Source organism: Hemiscyllium ocellatum, chromosome 3, assembly GCF_020745735.1.
Source record: "Hemiscyllium ocellatum isolate sHemOce1 chromosome 3, sHemOce1.pat.X.cur, whole genome shotgun sequence".
Lineage (NCBI taxonomy): Eukaryota > Metazoa > Chordata > Chondrichthyes > Orectolobiformes > Hemiscylliidae > Hemiscyllium > Hemiscyllium ocellatum.
The window spans coordinates 106,287,477-106,308,924 of NC_083403.1; the positions used below are offsets into that span (position 1 = coordinate 106,287,477).

Consider the following 21,448-nt stretch of genomic DNA (forward strand, 5'->3'; position numbering starts at 1 on the left):
TGAAGATGGTTAGTCTATAGGCCACTATTTTGAGGACACCCACAGTGATGTCCCTAGGAAAAATAAATGAAGTCCCTCTAACAACCATAATCACATTACTCCAAGCACAAGATAATTGTACTCTAGACTCAAACATCAGGTTAGAATTGATGGTGTTCAGTGATGATTTAGAGACCATTCACACCACCTCAGATACTGAAATAGTCTGCAGTAAGACCTGGACAACATTTAAGCTAGGGTTGATAAATAGCAACCAACATTCACAGCATGCAAGAGCCAGCAATGATACATCCAAAGAATCAAATGTCCCCCCTTGAACATTAACAAGCTTTCCATATTTTATACTTTACACTATCATTAGTATTGCTGAATTCAGCACCAATGGTCCAAGTCAGGACGTTACAAACTGGGTGCAATAACCCCAAGTGAGGTGGCTTGCATTCCAACCCTCAACTCCACAAAACCCGTTCATTATCTATGTGGCATGTCAAAACTATGCAGAATACTCTCTATTTGCATGGATAGGTGTAACTCCAATGACACTCGAGAAACTCAACATCATTGCCATTAAGACAGTTTGATTGGCACCCCATCACTCACATTAAATATTTAATCCCTCCACACCAGTAGGAGCATCGCACAGATCTCCAAAATCACTGCGGTAACTCTCCATGGATCTTCAACAGCACCTTCCAAAGTCCAGTCTTATTAATTCAGACAACAGGGGCGATACACACATGGGAAGCCGACTACATGCAAGATACCACTTAAATTATACACCATTGTGTAATCTTATCACCATTCCTTTACTGTGACTGAATCAATTATTTATTTATTGAACAGAACACCGTATTCTAGCTCAACAGCCTGGTTAAGAGCTGGTGATATGGGGATCCTTGATGAGTGATCTGTAACATGAATGCTATGTGAATATGGAGTGCTGAAACCAAATTTTTCACATTTATGGCTGTTATGGGAGCTGAAATCAATTGTTATAACCAAAGACCATAGAGGTTAAATTTAGGACTTGCCCCTAGTCTGGCCAACTTGGTGACTTTACTGTTTGAACCCCGTCAGAGTTTTATGAAAGATTACTTCACAAAACTTTAACAAAAAGCATTTAAAATTCACAGCAATCTATCTTTTTAGCACATCAAGCATCTCTCAAATAACCGATTACTACGGAACCAAGAACCAAAGTTACAATTATGAAGAATTTGCTTCCTTTGCTTCAGATGCCCATTTATCAACATACGTAGAGATTCACTCATGAAACGTTCATTCACTCATAATCTGAAGAACAATCATTTTTCAAAAAGCTGATTAAAGACTATGTAACTGTTAAATATTTCTAAAATGACAGTTAAGAATGGATGACAAATTGGTTTGTTCAATGTGAGAAAAGTAAAATTTTGCACTAAATACTATTATTGATGCAATGCTAACTTGGAAAGTTTTTTTTTAAAAATAGGCTGTCCACATCTGTAATTGAGGAATAGCCTTTTCAGAGAAATGTGATTAGAATGTTTCTGTAAATATTGTACAGCTAGCACTTCAGAGTCTAAAGTGCAATGAATCATAATAAATTTTAGTTGGTTGATAATACCTTTCTAGACTTCATTATTTGTTTTATAAAGACCTGTAAAATCTATCTTCAACTGTCTCTACAACTGCTCTTACATTTTGTTAATGATCGGACACCAACCCAGAAACTAACTTCATTTAAAAGATGCTGAAATCTACTGGATTGGAAACCAAACACAAATCAGAAAGAATATGAATTTGCAGAACACCTATCATAACCACAGGACATCTTCAATTACTTTACCACTCATTTGCAAATAGCAACATGACAATAATCAAATTTTACTTTGAAGATATAGCGCTTTTAAGAAATAAAGAGTGGGAAGAACGTCCTTGTTCACCATTCAACATAGCCAAGGATGTCTTCAACAGCATCAATGAGATGGGATCTCAACTTAATGCATCATATGAAAGAAGGCAACTTGAACAGTACACTGGTCCATTAGCCCAGAGTTTCTGCTGAAATTCTTGAAGTGAGGCTTGAATCCACATCTTTTTGACAGGGATCAGAATGGTGCACTGACAGTATGAAATAGCCTTGAGTTATTTTGTTGTGGTCTGCAGTTGGCACATTCAAGACGTGTAAATGATACATTGCATTTGAGAAACTTTGCATGATAATGGTAGGCTCATAAAAGAAAGGACAATGGGTGCTCCAAAGTCCATAGTCATGGTTCAGAGGATTGGTATGTTGGTCAAATTTAAATTTTCTTCACATTCTCCAGTGATACTCCAAATTGCATGTTTATTAAAGGTTCCCCCCCCCCCCCCCCCATCTTCCTGGATAAAGGAAGTTTATATTCTTAATACTGTGACTTGATATTCTTAACTACACCCTCTCTCATGTTTCTTCCAAATCACTAAAATCTTCCAGAAATTTAACAGAGCTTCATAAGCATTGACTCAATCTTTTCACACTAACAAGCTTTCCATACTTTATTCTTTACACTATCATAGGAAAATTATTCATGAACATACAAATTGACAGGCACAAAAGGACCAACCAGTACATCAATCATACCCCCCCAAATGATTAAAACATTTAACTAGACGAGTAATGATGGGGGAAAATATTCAGCAAAAAGGCAATCAAAACCAGTTTGAATTCCCATTTCCAAATTATAACTACAAAAGTGCATTATGTGAATTGGCTTCTTGTCTCAACCCTAAACATTTCACAAGGAAATTAACCTTGAATTATTTTTAAAAATGCTGCAGTGATAGTTGGATGAGCAACATCTTAAAAATAAAGATAAATTGCTGGCTGGGCTGAAGTCCTCTTTAAGTTATGCAATTAAGACAGCTGACTGAAGTGTCAGGGGTAAAAGGCAGTTTCAGACTTGATAAATATATATACACACACACACACCTTTCCAGTTTATTACTGCAAAGGAACAATATTTACCACTATATGAATTCACAAAGTAACATTCATCTCTAAATGAATGATGAAATGTCACAATATTGCTTGTAATACAGATCCTTCAACAGGCAGTTGTTAAGACAAGATATCAGTTTTCAAAAGTGGATAGTGAGGAAAATTTATTTTTCTTTTTAAATAAATACATCTGACAAGTGCAGTAAACATAAGGGGTGCAATTAAATATTTTCAAAACAATTCCCATTTTTATGCAACAGACATACAATACATAAAAATCTTGTCAAGACTTGGAACACAGGCAACTAGTGATCAAAGATTTAAAAAAAATACAATCAGTTTTGTCACATTGCTTAAGGCAGGATACAGATACACTAAAATATTAGTGCTGATCATGCAAATGAAAGTCAGGGAAATCAGAAAGAACAACTTGGTGCAGCATCTGCAGCTAAAGGTGATAGCTTTTTACATTTCCTTTCAGGAATTGTGAAGCAGTAGTTGCACAAAGGAAACGAAAGCTTGGTTCACAGTGCTCAGGTTATTCCAGTCAGCATTTGCAAGTATTCAAAATAAGTTACTGATCAGTTTGTTTTTTATACTTAAGAGGAAGTATATGCAATTTTGTTACTCAGATTCCTGCTCTTCTCCAAGGAATTGCAAGTTGATAAAAACTGCACACTGGAGAAATTACAATGTCCTTGTATTGCTGCTGAATCTAAATGACGCAGAAGATTGCAATAAAGGATGTTTCAGTATCTGGTTTATTCCTCAAATTGATAACTTAAGTAAACTAAATTAACATTCGTTGCATTTGTTTGTTTCATTTACATGTTGAAAAATATAGTGCGCGTAATATTAAATTGTTTAGATGCTCCTCAGTACATTGCCACCTATTTATATTATCTGCCAACTATTAAATTTATAGATTACTTCAGCAACTTATTTCTCCAAATAGGACAAGATATTTTTCACATTACAAACCATAACCGATCATTTTAAGGATTGCCATAAGTGATTAATTGAATGATCTAGGATAGATGATCGTAAGTGGAGAAAATGGATACTTCCAATTGTAGCCTGAACCGACATGAATTCTCCAGTTCTTTAGTATCAATCTGTGCCAGTAGGAAAAGAAAAGATTGGTTTAAACAACTTGTTTTAGGTAGATCAAGGGTTGTAATAAAGGAAGTATTACAAAGATAAACAATTTTTGGAACAAAATTAGTTAAAAACATGGCTAAGCTAATTACTATAGACAAGCACTGGAGTTCAATTTAAAACTTGAGATTTTTCTTTGATCTTTCTGGCTGTTCAAATTACTTCTATTTAAGAGCAGACTTTTGCTGTTCTTAGTGCGCTATTCTTGAATAGAGGTCCTCCCAGATTGGCTACACTTCCTAGATGCAGCAGATGTATGCATTTATGAAGGACATCAAAATTAGAAACAGTAAATATAAGATGATGATCACTGATAAAGGAATTTGAGCAACCTCTTTAACCAGAATGTGGAACTCACTTTCAAATGGAATAGCTGAGGTTAACAGCATAAATACATTGATGGAGAAGTAGACAAGTACTTGAGGAAGAAGGAACATGAGGAGAAGTAGGCTTCATCTCTCATTAATCATGCTTCGTTCTATGTCAACTCCCACTTCATTTCATTTCACTTCATTAGGACAACTTTCTATTACTTGTCTAGCATCCCCTTAAATACATTCACGCTATTCACTTTGATTGCTCATGGAGCAAAATCTTGATTAGAAAGCTGTTGCACAAAGTCCTTTCTTCTGAATTCATTATCGAATTTAATAATGACCATCATATTCATACTTCTCCCAGTATAATGAACTAGGTTTAGCATATGATGGACATTAACACCAGATAATGGGTTGGTTGTATTTGTACTAGTGCAATGGTCATAAAGCAAAGATAGAATTAGAAGAAAAGAGAAGGAGGCTGGTTTGTTGGGGAAAAAAAAGACATTGATTAGATGGGGAAAATAGCCTGCTTCATAGAATTATCGGTTAGTGGGCATAATGACTAGCCCAGCGTAGATGAAGTCAAATTATGTTTTATCTCCCTGTGGCACAATGATTCAGCTTTACTTATTCCCAACCAATAATGTAGCCAGAAATAAGTACACTCAGTTCAACCAATTCAGTCAACAAATTCTTTAAAGAGTAATAACTTATGAACAGCATAAATCTTTTCAAACTTTTATAGTAGACTGCAATGTTTTGAGCATGTGTTCATGTGAACCAGGCAAAAGTTTCATACCAACAGAACAAAGGATGAACATTTTCAGCAACCATCAAGGAGGTTAAAACACAAACACATAGGCAGAAAGTACAGGTTACAAATCAAAGTATGGTCACTATTATTTGTGCTATATATATATATATATTTGACATCCTTGCTGCAGATGATCCAACAATAACTTGTGTTATACCCACAAGTAGCTTTTAAAACACAGTCACATTAGTCTGATCCTTGATTACCGCTCATCAAGTACGCCAGCAGATTAGGCAGCTATATTTGGTCAATTCAGAGAATAACCTACTTAATAGAGGATACTAAAATATAAAAGTAAAACAGTTGGAAACAAACTACATGATATCAACATCTACTTTATGTGGAAAGCAAATATGAATCATACAGGTTTTCAAATATTATTGCTTTTTGATTTGGAAAAGTATTATAATTTAAGTACCAAATTGCAACAGCAATATTTCTATTTTACATTTGAAGAATTCCAAAGATCGCTATGACACTCAATGTTTTCTGAAGTGGTCTTAAAATCTTCTTACTTACGCAGATCACCAACATGTAAAAACTGCTCCCATCTCTCCACAGGATTTGTTTGTGCACTTAACCTACACATTTTGTTGCAGTTGAAATTACATTTTTCAAATAGTTGCTTTTATTTTTAAATTACAAAAATCTTGTCTTCAATGTAAAAATGACAATTGACAGGTAGATTTGAATAACAGGCATCAATTTAGAAGGGAATCTGATCACTTTAGCAAGTTCATTAAAATTTTTAGACATTAATCAGAAATAATGAAGAACTGTCCATGAACATTCAGTTTGCAATACTGACACAGTTAAGCTCCAGGAAGCTCCCTCAAACCATTGGAGTTAAAAATAAAATTCTACTTGAATTTTAATAGATTAGTGCAGACAAACCTAGAACTGTTCAGTTTATAATCTTCTTGATGAATAAGGTTTGATAAAATTTGAAATCAAATAAATTTTTAGCTAACTAGAAAAATTAGACAAACAGTTCAGATTTGGGAATAATGAAGAACCTTCAGAGCACTTGTATCACAATCACAAAGAAATGCTATCAAATGAAATGCAGCAGAGGGTAGACTATTACCAAACCAAATTCACCTCTATCTTTCAATGTCCTTCAAGCCAATGCAATACTGTAAAGTGTGTAACAGTTAACTACTAAATCCCTGAAGAGTCTGAATTTCTGTTGAGTGCCAGGGGCTATGACAAAATTAGAGTCTCTACCCAGCATCCATCTTTGTTGTCTCCACAGCATTTGTTACCTCTTGTCCTTTAATAGCATTTTGAAGTTCTGTAATTCTTGAATACTTGTTGAAAGCCTGAAAGAGCAAAGTAGCAATACAAGTTAGCTACCATATATAATTTCTTTGTTTGGGAATGGCAAAAGGAAAGATAAATGGAACACTTCATTAGAATCATATAGTCATAGCGATGCACAGCATGGAAACAGACCCTTCAGTCCATCTCGTCCATGCCGACCAGATATCCTAAATTACTGCAGTCCCATTTGCCAGCACTTGGCCCTTATCCCTCTCAATCCTTCCTATTCATTCACCTATCCAGATGAATTTTAAATGTTGTATTGTACCAGTCTACACCACTTCCTCTTCCAGCTCATTCCATACAGGCACCACCCTTTGCATGAAAAAGTTGCCCCTTAGGTCCCTTCTAAATCTTTCCCCTTTCACCCTAAATTTAAGCCGTCTAATTCTGGACTGCCCCACCCCATGGAAAATACCTTGTCTATTTACCCTATCCATACCCCTTACGATTTTATAAACCTCTAAAAAGTCATCCTTCAGCCTCGGACGCTCCAGGCAAAACAGCCCCAGCCTCTCCCTATAGCTCAAACCCTCCAACCCTGGCAACATCCTTATAAATCTTTTCTGAAACCACCCTCCACTTCAGCTTTAAAAAAAAACCATGGAGTTGACAGTATAATCAACAGATGTGCATTGCCTCCCTAAAGGTGAATGAGCACATGAGCACTGACTATAGCAGGAGGGACATCATATCATGTCTGTGCAGGACAGTGCTGAGGACACTTTTGGTCTATAGTGTATAATTCTGGTCATCCTGGTATAGGAAGGATATTACTAAAGGATGCAGAAAAGATTTACAAGAATGTTACCAGGACTGGAAGGTTTGAGTCATAAGGAGAAGATGGGACTTCTTTCCCCTGAAGGGGAGGTGGTTGAGGGGAATCTTAAAAAGAGGTTTATAAAATCATGAGAGGCATAGATGAGATAAATAACAAGGGTCTTTTTCCCAGGGTAGGGAAGTTCAAAATTAGAGGGCATAATTTTAAGGTGAGGGGGAAAGATTTGAAAAGGACATGATGGGGAACTTTTTACACAGAGATGGTTGTGTATATGGAATGAAGTATTAGTTGCAGGTACAGTTGCAACATTTGGACAGGTACATGAATAGGAAAGGTTTAGAGGGATATAGGCCAAAAGCAGGCAAAATGGAACTAGTTTGGTTTGGGAAACCAGGTCGGCATGAATGAGTTGGGCCGAAGGGTCTGTTTCTGTGCTATAACTCCGGAATTTAAATTATTTAACAAATATTTAATAAGTATAAAGATGCACATTTCTTAAAAAAAAACTGAACCTTGGAAGAAATAATGTTGGCGTTTCTTACACACGTTCCCTCTTCCCAACATGTTACTATCTGAGTAAATGGTCATTATGAAACTCCCATTTGCCTTCTGAAATTTTTGTTACGTCCAGGACACTGTTCAACATAAGATTAGCAGTGTGACTAGTCTGAAATAATTCACATTTCCAACTTAATAACTAGACAAAATTAATTGAAATCATTGATATAAATTGAAGCATATTATCTCATCTCAAAATGTCAGAAACAAAATCCATTTAGGACAGCATGCTGAGTCACGCAAATGCGTTCAAAGTTAGTGATCAGATTACAGTCTATAAGTGGAATTACAACAGCCACATACACAATGATGTATGGAAGTAAGCAAATACATGTTAACTGTTTTTTAATGCTAATCACCATAAACCTGATGGGTGGCACGGTGGCACAGTGGTTAGCACTGCTGCCTCACAGCGCCTGAGACTCGGGTTCAATTCCCGACTTAGGCGACTGACTGTGTGGAGTTTGCACGTTCTCCCCGTGTCTGCGTGGGTTTCCTCCGGGTGCTCCGGTTTCCTCCCACAGTCCAAAGATGTGCAGGTCAGGTGAATTGGCCATGCTAAATTGCCCGTAGTGTTAGGTAAGGGGTAAATGTAGGGGTATGGGTGGGTTTGCGGGTCGGTGTGGACTTGTTGGGCCGAAGGGCCTGTTTCCACACTAAGTAATCTAATCTAATCTGTATGCTTTGATCACTGATTCTAGCAGTGGAAACAATTTCTCCTTACTTACACTATAACTATAAACAGCGCTACTAAAGCTCTCCTTAACCTTCTATTCAAAGAACAACAATCACAATGCCTATGGACTCTCAGTATCATTGCCGCTTTGAAACTGACTTGTGATCAGCAGATCAACCAAATCTTAAAATAGTATTAAAAAATTGTGATGTTACATGAAACTTGCAGGTAACGTTTTGAGTGGCAGACTGAATCTTGAAGTCTACATAAGATAGCCATTTTAAAAAATATCATTCTTGCTCTCCAGAAAGAAGTTTTTTTTAAACAATACAACAAGCCTCTATAAATAAATAAAAAAAGCACAAAGGAAATTTCAGATTAGGAATAGCTCATCTGTCAAGCTATTAACTGGTCTTGTTGTAAATCACTATTTTAAATCATATCTACCAGTTTCTAATTATTTTTTCAGATGCAAGAATACTTTCAGGGGTGTGAGGAAGAGATCGAACAAGCGTACTTCAGTGATAATATGAAGGGTCCTCTCTCAGAAACCTTACAAGTTACTTACAACATTAACAGAGAAGCACAATTTCCTTAGTTCCTTTGTGTGAATTGCCTATTACCTCTAAAGCAATTAAACAGGCTTTATTTTGCTTCAGGATTTTGAGCTGGAGTCAGCTCCCTCCCTTTCCTGAAAGGAAGTTTGCAAAACAATCAATACATTCATTTTAATGGAATTGAAAATGTATTGTCATCTAGATTTATTCTTTTATTTTTCCAATAGCATTGGAGAGGAAGCTAAAAACAGGACAGAAAGCAAAACAATTTACAGATTAAAACTGCATGCTTCAGATTGCATTTGAAGTAGTGACTGGAGTGATAAATTGATATCTTATTGAAGACACGGTTCTCTGCAGACTGCTTCTAAGCTGAGGATCGACCAATCTGCTAGAACACAATGCACAATTTCTATGCAGATGTGGACATGCAAATCCTCAGCAGCAGTGGGGTTTGTAATCATGAGGCTGTGCATCTTATGATGTTCCCTGCTCTTTTGTTGCTATTTTAAGAAAAAAACTTTAATGTTGTGATCTGTTTTTCCAAAAAATGTATTTATGGTTTATGTACCAAAACATGAATGAGTGAACAAATTTATTTGAAAGTAAGCATGGTATATGATGGCACCTGGTGTTGCTGTAAAACTAACCAATGCTGATCCTCAACTATAAGGTTGAATACTCTCATTCAATTCCATTCTGTTGACATCCAGATCTCCCTGGTCATGCCTGTTGATTTAGATTTTCGAATACAGGAGCAGATATCAATTATGCCACTCCTTTCCTCTCTTCTCAAAGCTGGATTAGGTTGTGATGAGAGTCTGCTGCTGCAACTCCAAACCACTAGTAACATGAGGTTCAATTTCTTTACATCATGGCAGTTTAAGGTCTCAGATCAGCTTGGAGAAAATAACGCAGTCTGCTGATGGTTTTTCCAAGTGGTGGAATACTCAGCAGGCAATTGTTAAATTTATATCAGGATCACAGATGAAATCCATATTTAAGAGCCCTACCTTTCTAAGACAGCAATCATGGATGGTGCAAATCCCACAAAGGCAAGAAGTGCTCCGGTAACAATGGCAGGCATGTCCTGATTTTAAATTTCTTATGTGACTTGGAAAATAAATAGCAATCCCTATTAGTCAACCTAAACTATTCATATCTTTTCTGTTGGCCTTCTCACCTTGGGCATCTGATTTTAGCATTACTTAAATGGAAACGACTATATAATGCTGAGGTGCAGAGGGATGGAGGTTTTCTAGAGCATGAGAGGAATTGAACGAAAATGATGGCTTGCTTCATTTATACATGGCATTGGTGAAACTACCATAGAGTTATAGAGTAATACAGTAACACAGTACAGGAACAGACATTTTGTTCCAACTAGTCCATGCCGACCATAATCTCAAACTAAACTAGTCACACCTGCCTGCTCCTGGTCCATATCCCTTCAAACCTTTCCAATTCATAGACTTATCTTAATGTCTTTTCCAAACCATTTGCTCCTGCTCCTGTATTCGAGGACCTGAAGCAATAGTTATGGCCAGGGAGATCTGGATGTCAATAGAATAGAATTGAATGAGAGTATTCCACCTTATGGTTGAGTATGCCAGCATCCATCATTTCCACACACAAACCACCCAGTGTAAAAAATTTGCCCCTCATGTCTTTTTAAAATCTCTCTTTTTACCTTAAAAATATGTCCCATAGTTCATTTGCAGCAGCTGCGGGAAAGGAGAGAATGAGGACTGGGGGCTGCGGGAAGGTAAATTTCCCTTTTAAAAAAGGACTTACTTCGAGCATCAGCAGCCTTTATTTTGCAGCTGTGGGAGCGATGTGAGCGAGGAGCTGAGTGGGAGCAGTCGAATTGCACTCTGGGAAGGTGAGTGAACCATTATATTTGGGCAATGGCTGAACCTGAGACAATACACGTGTAGTGTTTCTCCTCCTCTAATCAAAACAAATCTCTGGTGTGTTGATAAGGTAAGGTATTCTATTTTCATCATGTAATTGGTAAAAACTTAGATAAATGAAAAAGAAAAGTTAAGCTTAAGAGTAAAAATGGCAGGTGTTCTCACACCCCTGTTATGCTCCTCTTGCTCATCATGGGAGCTCAAAGTCACATTTGATATCCCTGACTCCTTCGCGCGCAGGAATTGAGACCAGCTACAGCTCTTGTTAGACTGAATGACTGCCCTGGAGCATACACGATGCTGAGGAGTTTGTAGTAGCATGTTAAGTGAATTGGTCACACCGCAGATTAGGATTGCTGAGGGAGAAAGCGAATGAGTGACAAAGCAGAGAAAAAGCAGGAAGGCAATGCAGGTGTCCACTGTGGTCATCTCCCTCCAAAAACAGGTATACCGTTTTGGATACTGTTGGGGGAGATGGCTCACCAGGGGAAGGCAGCAGTAGCCATGTTAATGGCACCGTGGTTGGCTCTGCTGTACAGAAAGGCGAGAAAGAGAATGGAAGAGCTATCATCATAGGGATGCAATTGTAAGGGGAGTAGATAGGCAGTTTTGTGGTCAAAAATGAGATTCCCAAATGGTATGTTGCCTCAGGTGCACGGGTCAGGGATGTCTCAGGTCAGTTGCAGAACATTCTGAAGAGGGAGGGTGAACAGCCAGTTGTTGTGGTGCATACAGGCACCAATGATATGATATAAGTGGAAAAAAAAGGATAGAAGTCCTACAAGCAGAATTTAGGTAGTAATTGTTACCAGTGCTGCATGCTACGTGCTAGGCAGAACTAGGAACTAGATAATGAAGTCAACGTGACTAAGGGTAAGAGAAGGCAAGAAGCAGATAATGAATGCAAAGGGATTGGTGGTCTGAGGTGCATTTGTTTTAATGCAAGAAGTGTAGTAGGTAAGACTTACATTAGTACCAGGGACTATGATGTTATTGCTATCACTGAGGCTTGGTTGAGGGAAGGACATGATTGGTAACTAAATATCCCAGGATGTTTCAGACAGGATAGAGGGGGAGGTAAAAGGGATGGAGGAGTTGCATTACTGGTCAGAGAGGATATCACAGCTGTGCTGAAGGAGGGCACTATGGAGGACTCTAGCAGTGAGGCAACATAGGCAGAGCTCAAAAATAGGAAGGGTGCTACAGGCGGGTTGTACTACAGGCCTCTGAACAGGGAGTGAGAGATAGAGGTACATATTTAAACAGATTATGAAAAGATCTAGGAGCAACATGGTGGTGATAGGAGATTTTAATTTTCCCAACATTGACTGGGATTCACTTACTTTAAGGAGGTCTAGATAGAGCAGAATTTGTAAGAAGCATCTAGGAAGGCTTTCAAGAGCAGTATGTAAATAGTCCAACTCGGGAAGGGGTGTTACTGGATCCGGTGTTGGGGAATGAGCCCGGCAGGTGGTTGAAGTTTCAGGAGGAGATTAATTTGGGAATAGTGATCACAATTCCCAAATTGGCGGCACGGTGGTCGGGCGGCACGGTGGCACAGTGGTCGGGCGGCACGGTGGCACAGTGGTCGGGCGGCACGGTGGCACAGTGGTCGGGCGGCACGGTGGCACAGTGGTTAGCACTGCTGCCTCACAGCACCTGAGACCCGGGTTCAATTCCCGACTCAGGCGACTGACTGTGTGGAGTTTGCACGTTCTCCCCGTGTCTGCGTGGGTTTCCTCCGGGTGCTCCGGTTTCCTCCCACAGTCCAAAGATGTGCAGGTCAGGTGAATTGGCCATGCTAAATTGCCCGTAGTGTTAGGTAAGGGGTAAATGTAGGGGTATGGGTGGGTTTCGCTTCGGCGGGTCGGTGTGGACTTGTTGGGCCGAAGGGCCTGTTTCCACACTAAGTCTAATCTAATCTAAAAACAATTCCGTAAGTTTCACAATACTCGTTGACAAAGGCGAGAGTGGGCCTAAAGGAAGTGTGTTAAATTTGGGGAAGGCCAACAATACAAAAATTCAACAGGAGCTGAGAATGTAGATTAGGAACAGCTGTTTGAAGGTAAATCCACATTTGAGATGATGGAAGCTATTAAAGAAAGATTGATTAGAGTGCAGAAGAGACATGTTCATGTGAAAATGAGGGATAGAAATGGCAAGATTAGGGAACCATGGATGATAGGTGAAATTGTGAGACTAGCTAAGAGGAAAAGGAAACATACATAAGGTCTAGACGAGTGAAGACAGACGAAGCTTTAAAAGAATATCAGGAATGTAGTACTAAGCTGAAACAAGGAACTAAGAGGGTTAAAAGGTTTGCTAAAATATCTTTAGCAAACAGAAGAAAAACCCCAAAGCCTTTTATTCATATATAAAGGAGCAATAGGGTAACTAGAAAAAAGGTTGGTCACTCAAGAAAAAAAGGAGGAAAGTTCTGCCTACAGTCAGAAATTGGGTGAGATTCTTAATGAGTACTTTGCATCTGTATTGACTGAGGAGAGGTACATGATTGACTTTGAGGTTAGGGATAGATGTTTGATTACTCTAGGTCAAATCTGCATAAGGAGGAAGTGTTGGGTATTCTAAAAGGCATTAAGGTGGTCAAGTCCCCAGGTCCAGATGGGACCTATCCCACGTTACTGAGGGAAGCGAGAGAGGAAATAGCTGGGGCCTTAACAGATATCTTTGCAGCATCCTTGAACACAGGTGAGGTCCCAGAGGATTGGAGAATTGCTAATGTTGTCCCCTTGTGTAAGGAGGGTAGCAGGAATAATCCAGGTAATTAGAGAACAGTGAGCTTGATGTCAGTGGTAGGGAAGCTGCTGTAGAAGATACTGAGGGATAGAATCTATTCCCATTTGGAAAAAAGTGGGCTTATCAGTGATAGGCAACATGGGTTTTATGCAGGAAAGGTCATGTCTTACCAACTTAATAGAGTTCTTGGAGGAAGTGACCAAGTTGATTGATGAGAGAAGGGCAGTAGATGTCATACACATGGATGTCAGTAATGCATTTGATAAGGTTCCCCATGGTAGGCTGATGGAGAAACTGAAGTTGCATGGGGTCGAGGGTGTACTAGCTAGATGGATAAAGAAGTGACTGGGCAACAGGAGACAGAAAGTAGTAGTGGAAGGGAGTTTCTCAAAATGGAGAACTGTGACCAGTAATATTCCACAGGGATCCGTGCTGGGACCATTGTGGTTTGTGATATACATAAATGCTCTGGAGGAAGATATAGGTTGTCTGATCAGCAAGTTTGCAGATGACACTAAGATTGGTGGAGTAGAAGATGGTGAAGGGGACTTTCAGAGAATACAGCAGAATATAGATGGATTGGATATAGTAGGTGGAGTTCAATCCAAGGTGATGCATTTTGGAAGATCCAATTCAAGAGCAAACTCTACGGTAAATGAAAAAATCCTGGGGATAATTGATCTGAGTGTTCGGGTCAATTGTACCCTGAAGGAGGCAATATAGGTCAATAGAGTGGTCAAGGCGGCAAATGGCATGTTTTCTTTCATTGGACGGAGTATTGAGTACAAGAGTTGGCAAGTGATGTTACAGTTGCATAAGACTGTGGTTGGGCCACATTTGGAATACTGCTTACAGTTCTGGTCGCCACATTACCAAAAGGCTATGGATGTTTTGGACAGGGTGCAGAAGACATTCACCAGGATGTTGCCTGGTATGAAGGGAGCTAGCTATGAAGACAGGTTGAGTGGATTAGGATTATTTTCATTAGAAAGACGGAGGTTGAGGGGGAAACTGATTGAGGTCTACAAAATCATGACAGGTATAGACAAGATAGATAGCAAGAAGCTTTTTCCCCCGAAAGTGGGGGACTCAATTACTAGAAGTCACGAGTTCAAAGTGAGAGGGGAAATGTTTAAGGGAAATGTGTGCAAAGTTCTTTATGTAGAGAGTGCTAGGTGCTTGGAACACGTTGCCAGCGAAGGTAGCAGAAGCGGGCATGATAGCATCATTTAAGATGTATCTAGACAGATACAAGAATGGGCAGGGAGCAGAGGGATACAGATCCTTAGAAAATAGGCGACAGGTTTGATAGGGGATCTGGATCAGCACAGGCTTGGACGACAAAGAAAAACAAATTTTCTTTATTCTTGAAATCCCCCATTTGATGGAAAAGACACCTACCATTAACCCTATCTAGACCCCTCATGCCTTTATAAACCTCACTCCAATGATAAAGTCCAAGTCTTTGCAGCCTTTCTTAACTCAAATGTTCCATTCCCAGAAACATCCTGGCAAACCTCTTCTGAACCCTCTCCTTCCTGTAACAAGATCACCAAAACTAGAAACAGTACTCCAGAAGAGGCCTCATTGTCCTGTACAACCTCAATATTTCAAAGACAGTGTGTAGCCTTGGTCTCTGTACTTAAATACATATGTTAATACATTGGTGGCAGTTCAGAAGTGCACTAGATTGATAGCTGGAATGAGTGAGTTGTTTTATGATTGGAGGTTAAATAGGCTGGGCATATTTCCACTGAAGTCTAGAAGAGGAAGGGATAACTTGATTGAAATGCTTAGGATTCTGAATGGTCTTGACAAAGATGGACGTTTCAGAACCAGGAGATACAGCTTTAAAATTAGGAGTCACACTTGTGACAGAGCGGAGATTTTTTTTTAATACCTCCGAGAGTTGCAAGACTTTGGAACACAATCTCAGAAGGCAGTGGAAATGGGGTCATTAAATATATGTAGATGGATTCTCCTTAGACATTGGAGTCAATAGTCATCAGGGCTGTTGAAAATGTGGAATTCGAAAGACAAACATATCAACCATGGTCTTATTGAATGGCAACACAAGCTTGAGGAGTTGAATGCTCCATCTCTGCTCCTAATACATATTGTTCACATACCTTCACATTGTGACTTGGAATGCAAAAAAGTGGCAAAGCTGTACAGAGTTAAAAGTTCTTGCTTTGTACATTTCTTTACTTAATGCATTTACAAGTCTCAAAGTTGTGTTCATGCGAGATGCTATATTAGTTAGGTGCAATGTCTGAAATCTCATTACATGCTTTGGATAATAAACCCGAGTATTTGATCATGATTTGATAAATTAGAACACAGGGTTGGATGATCACCACAACCTACAACTTGAGACCACCACTGGAACTCAGATGAGGTTGTACAGTTTTTCTATAGACTTTAAGATCTTAATGGAACACACAGACAAATACCTGGCAAAGCACTGAACTAACAGTATATTAAAATAGAACACAGGAATATTCACAATCAAGTTCCAGGTTACATACAGGGCAAAATTTTACTTAGAAAAACAGGTTTAAATGTTTAAAAGTCCAGGGTAATATTCGACATATAGACTGCATTGTTGACAGATAACTTGCTTATGCACTGATTGACAGCACACAGTTTAGGTCACACATTACCTGTACATTGGAGGAAAGATCACTATAACAAGCATTCAGTCAGTGGAGGGAACTCTATGAACCCACTTTACATTGAAGAGCTTTCAGATATAAACTTTGCTTCTCACCGTTTGTGAATAAAATGAGCTTGTTGTTGGAAGTCCTGGCCTAGATGAGGTCTCCATCACCCCAACATGGCAATTATTCATGAGCACTTCACAGTAAATACCACAAGCCAATCAACTGTTGATGCATCACAGTCAAGCTGATCAAGTCTTCAGTAGATACCTATATGCTACACTTGTAGCAGCTATTACAAGAAGGCACTAGTGTCCACTTTTTCCTCTGGCCTCTCAGTGCCATTTTTAAACTACTCTGCAACTGACCTGTAGAAGATCAGATAACCAACAGTAACCATTCGCAGATCAACCAAGGTAACTGCTCACAGGGTCAGTAAAAAGCATGACTGCAATAGGTTGGCTAAACCATATTACTTTGATAAGTAAATATATGAAAAATTATTTTCATTACCTGCCAAATGCATTCAAAAGAGCAACAACCTCCTGTCGGGTGAGCTGAAAACCTGATGAAGGACTCCGCTCAGGAAGATTCTTGATTTCCCGTTCAGAAAATAAAATCTTTAGAGCTGCACCCAAACCCTGAATCTGAGGAGGAGACCAGTAAACAAAAGTATTACATCCTAGTACTCTGCTCCCTTTCCTAAGATGGTTGTGCATTGGAATATTTTCCACATTTTTAGTTTGATTCTGGATTTTTCACTACTTTTCCAAAGAAATTTAGCTTTGACATAATTTGATGCGAAATATAAACGCATTCATCCATCAAAAAGTTCATCTGGTTAGGCTGCATATTGGTTTTTGTTCTTATTCAATTTTGAACTACATGTAGCTAAACATTTAAACAGCGTTTTGTTATTGGTTCAATGAACATTCAATACTGCATTTAGGTTATATGTTGTTCTATATTGAAGATTAAAAATATCTTTAGAAATGTGTTAAGTTCTTTGAAAGGATGAGAGTTTAGCTGGCAAGGCCATCACTTGCTTGACCATTGAGCAGACAGTTAAGTCAACCACATTGCTGTGGATCTGCTGTCACACGTAGGCCAAACTAGTTAAAGAGGGTAGAAGTCCTTCGCAGAAGGATATTAGTGAATCATATGGGTTTTTAATGTCAGTTATTATCATGATCACAATTATTGAGACTAATCTTACATTCTAATTAGTAATCTAACCAGAGTATCAGCTGGGTTCTCTGTATTATAATATCACATTACGGTATCACCCAAGTGAATAATTTAAAAACTTTCAGTTGTCTATTAGAATTTGGGATTATGCTTAACATCATTGGTATAATGCAGAATGATTATGATTAAAATGCTAGCAAAGAAATATTTTTACAATTTAAATTATACCCAATACCTTCAATAATTATAACATAAAAGATTTGACAGAATCTGTTATTTAGACAACACAATGTGAGGCAGATCGGAGATTCCACAGTTGATACACTAAGATGTTCTACTTTGTGTGTTAAACTGGCATGTAAATCTTTCATGCCCCCGATGCTTTTATAATATTTTGGAAGGACTGAGAGCCATTAGGCTTTGAAACATGTTTAACTCTTTGCAGTCAGCTTCAATTTGTGAGCTCCCCACTTACAGGTGAGATTGCTTACACTGAGTCATGGCTGACAGCATTGGACAAAGGTTGTCATTCCACAAATTTTTAAGTAATTATAATCACACTGGTCAAGCACAATTACAGAAGTTAAAAATTTGAGATTGAAAAATTCTACAATGCTAAATTAGACATTTAAACTACAGAGATAACATACAAATTTGATATTTCCTTTTCTTGTAAAGAGAAGGCAGAGGGATAACCTTAAAGGAGGACTTTGAAACGTCTTATTAAATTAGGCATCGTTCCATAAAGAGCCAGACTCCATTAATATTGGGACAGCAAACGCAGAGGCTATGACCAGATTAAGACAGTCACCAAAGAAATCAAATAGAAAATTAAGATAACTTTTTCTAACCCAGAGATGAGAATGTAGAAATCACTAGCAATAGAATGCAGAGCTCACGAGCATTATTCCCTTCAGAGTGCATAGTCTGAGAACAAGTTCAAGCACATGCCATGCTCAAGCCAAACCAATTAAGATAATGAGCATGCTTGGCTATGTAAAATAATGTTAAAGGTAACAAGCATTTAAATGAATGGACTGCACATTAAAAAAAAGACATTGCTTGCTGCTACAGGAAGTAGTTGAGGTGAATAACATTGATGCAGTAAAGACAAGCAAGGAACCTGATGGAATGTCAATTAATGCTGATAACATTAGTGAGGGAGGAAGCCACATTTAAATTGAGTTTGGACACGTTGGATCAAAAAACCTATTTCCACACTGCATGTTTTATATAATTGCATGCAACAGACCAAGTAATTCTGATGGCAACTCCATTTCAGTCTTTAACAAATGGAATAAAAAGTGCTGTTTATTCTCCATAGCCACATTTGAGAGTTACTTTAGGAGAAAGTCTTCCCACATATTCAAATGACTGAATTAAAATTCAAATGACTGAACAGTATAGTAGAGTGCTTGTCAGCAGTGTGTCAACTTCAAGTTGTTAATATTTTGCAAAAAGTAAACTACATGTTCACTAGGAGGCCCCTTTATCAGTCACATATGAAATTCGGACGTGGCATAAAGGAACAAAAAAAAAATTCCACTATTGTTTAAATAACAGCATATCAAAGTCGGCATTTTAGTTGTACTCTCAGACACATTTATTTGAATAACTGGTGCAGAGGGTTTTGATCTGCTCAGTTTCTCATCTGTGTCCCTCAGAAATCTCTGAGGAATATTGATTTGTCACAATAAAAAAAATCCACTTGCTCCTGCAGTTTTTATTAAAAACAGCACAGTTGCTCTCCAAATTGCTTGCATTACTTGAAAATATTATTTGAAACAAACCTGAAGTTTACCCCATAACCTGCACTTGTCACATCCAACACAGTCCATTATACGCGAGATATTTTTAAAATGGAGTCTGAACTCTTCCTAATAAAAAAGATTAAAAATCATAACTCATTACTTGAATTTAACCTCAAACAGTAAGGCATGACTGATTTAAGTTAGCACAAGTTAAACAGGCATTATGAAAATGCACCATACAATATATATATGCCTTTGATCTCAGATGTCTTGCTAATTTTAAATAGGAATGCATCTATTCAGTAGAATCTTAAATCACAACTTGATTTCTGCTGTACACCACTTCTGAGTCTAGTCTTTACTTTTCTGTTGTTTCAGTTAGACACACAAGAGCCTATCTATAACTGTATGCTGTCCAAAACTGCATGAACTGTTTAGAATGCTAAAATGTAATACATGGAGTAATTGGCAACAGTAACATTTATAGTACACATTTAACTGAGAAAAGAGTCCAAAGAAGCTTCATAGTGATTAATCAAATAAAAACTGACACCAAACCAAAGGAGCAGATATCAGAAGGTGTGAGCAAAGCATGGTCAAAGAGGTGGATCTTAAAGGAGTAAAGAAAAGTGGATAGATGGAGACATTTAGAGATGCAAGTCGAAAGTTGACAGCTCAAACTGCTGAAGACAAAAGAAAAGAAGGGGATGAGGGAAAGACCAACAGATATGAAATTAGAGAGAGGATCAAATGGTCAACGTTTGATGGTATAATTGTGAGTGTGTTGTGGCACAGTAGGAGTAAAATTGATTTGGAAGATAAGAGAAACCAGGTGTTAAAAGATACAAGGACAAGATGAGAGTAGGAACCCCAGGCAAAATGGCAGAGGGGCTGACCATAAATATGGTTAAAAGAGTTTACAAAGACAGAAAGAGAGTTCAGATTGAGAGGGATTAAGTAAACAGAAATGGATAGAAAGCGTATGAGGCATTCCTCAGCGCAGAGGCAGAGAGATGTCAAAGAGAAACTCAACAGTGGATCTTGGATGGTAATACAGAGTTATTTTGTTTAAAAAAAGGAAAGGTCATAGGGGTTCGAAAAAGATGAGGTGTTCAAAAGAGTCAGAGTAATACACTTGCAAAGGGAAAGTGCAACCACTGATAAAGACCACCACTGTGGCTTAGGTTGGTTAGGTGATGGAAACTAGTCATAGAGGGAGAGGCATAGAAGGAAGCACTAGGCTATCCAAGAATTGAATCCAAACTTGAGATAGTGGCAGTAGAACAGGCAGAAGAATAGAAAAACAAGCATTAAGTCGGGAATCGAGAGGGAGTTTTGACAGAAGATGCAAGAAAAACAAGTCTGTGCAATCAGAAAAAAATCAGCTAATGATAACATTTGCTTGGAAACCAAAATGCAACAGTAATACATAAAGATGGAAAATCTAAGAAGAAAACTTTTGCTAGGTCAGTAATTGGAGCAGAGTAGACCAGTTGGCCCTTTCAGCAAGATCCTGACTGATCTTCTATCTCAACTCCACCTTTCTGAAATCTTTCTCACTTTGCACCCAAAAGTCTATTGCCCCCCCTTCTTGAAGATATCAGAAAACTTAGTAAATATTACACAAATTTTATAATTAACAAAACTTTTTGGAAAGAAACTTCAGAATTATTCAGTATAACTGATACCCTAAGTAGGCAAAACACTGTGTTAACATTTTACCTTCAATGTTTTAGCCTCTTTCTTGTCGCCTGCAAACATTGACTTCTCATCAAAATGCATAGGAAATGACCTATTGTAAAGGAAAATTATATGCATTCTGAATACTGCAAACAAAGTGTAATTTGAATTAAATTGTTCAAATTTTGAACATGCAGGTCAATTAATGAGACGAATTAGAAAAACGACCAACTTCTCAACAATGTAATTTAAAAAACACTTTTCGAAAATTTTTTAAAAGGAATGTAATAATATTGCTCTTTAAGCTTTGCACATTACAAGCTTTTCATTTAAAAATCTGTAAAGTCAAA

The 21,448-nt window shown here is 38.1% G+C and overlaps 2 protein-coding genes across 4 annotated transcripts in view; one reads left to right on the plus strand and one right to left on the minus strand.

Moving 5' to 3' along the window:
- Window positions 1-1,353, plus strand: part of gpr137ba (G protein-coupled receptor 137Ba) — a 64,802-nt gene extending 63,449 nt beyond the window's left edge. Inside the window, exon 7 of one of the 3 annotated variants that reach the window (XM_060821506.1) lies at window positions 1,150-1,353. In XM_060821506.1, the coding sequence (XP_060677489.1) occupies window positions 1,150-1,273 (124 nt within the window). In that variant the 3' untranslated portion in view covers window positions 1,274-1,353. Of the gene's footprint in view, window positions 1-1,133 lie in introns of all 3 variants that reach the window. The other 2 variants (XM_060821516.1, XM_060821514.1) reach the window with 2 other exon arrangements.
- A 1,805-nt stretch (window positions 1,354-3,158) lies between these two features.
- Window positions 3,159-21,448, minus strand: part of ero1b (endoplasmic reticulum oxidoreductase 1 beta) — an 82,030-nt gene continuing 63,740 nt past the window's right edge. The window contains exons 13-16 of the mRNA XM_060852705.1: window positions 21,141-21,210; window positions 19,458-19,544; window positions 16,993-17,126; window positions 3,159-6,576 (exon numbers count right to left, since the gene is read on the minus strand). Coding sequence (XP_060708688.1) covers window positions 6,516-6,576; window positions 16,993-17,126; window positions 19,458-19,544; window positions 21,141-21,210 — 352 coding nt within the window. The 3' untranslated portion in view covers window positions 3,159-6,515. The remainder of the gene's footprint in view (window positions 6,577-16,992; window positions 17,127-19,457; window positions 19,545-21,140; window positions 21,211-21,448) is intronic.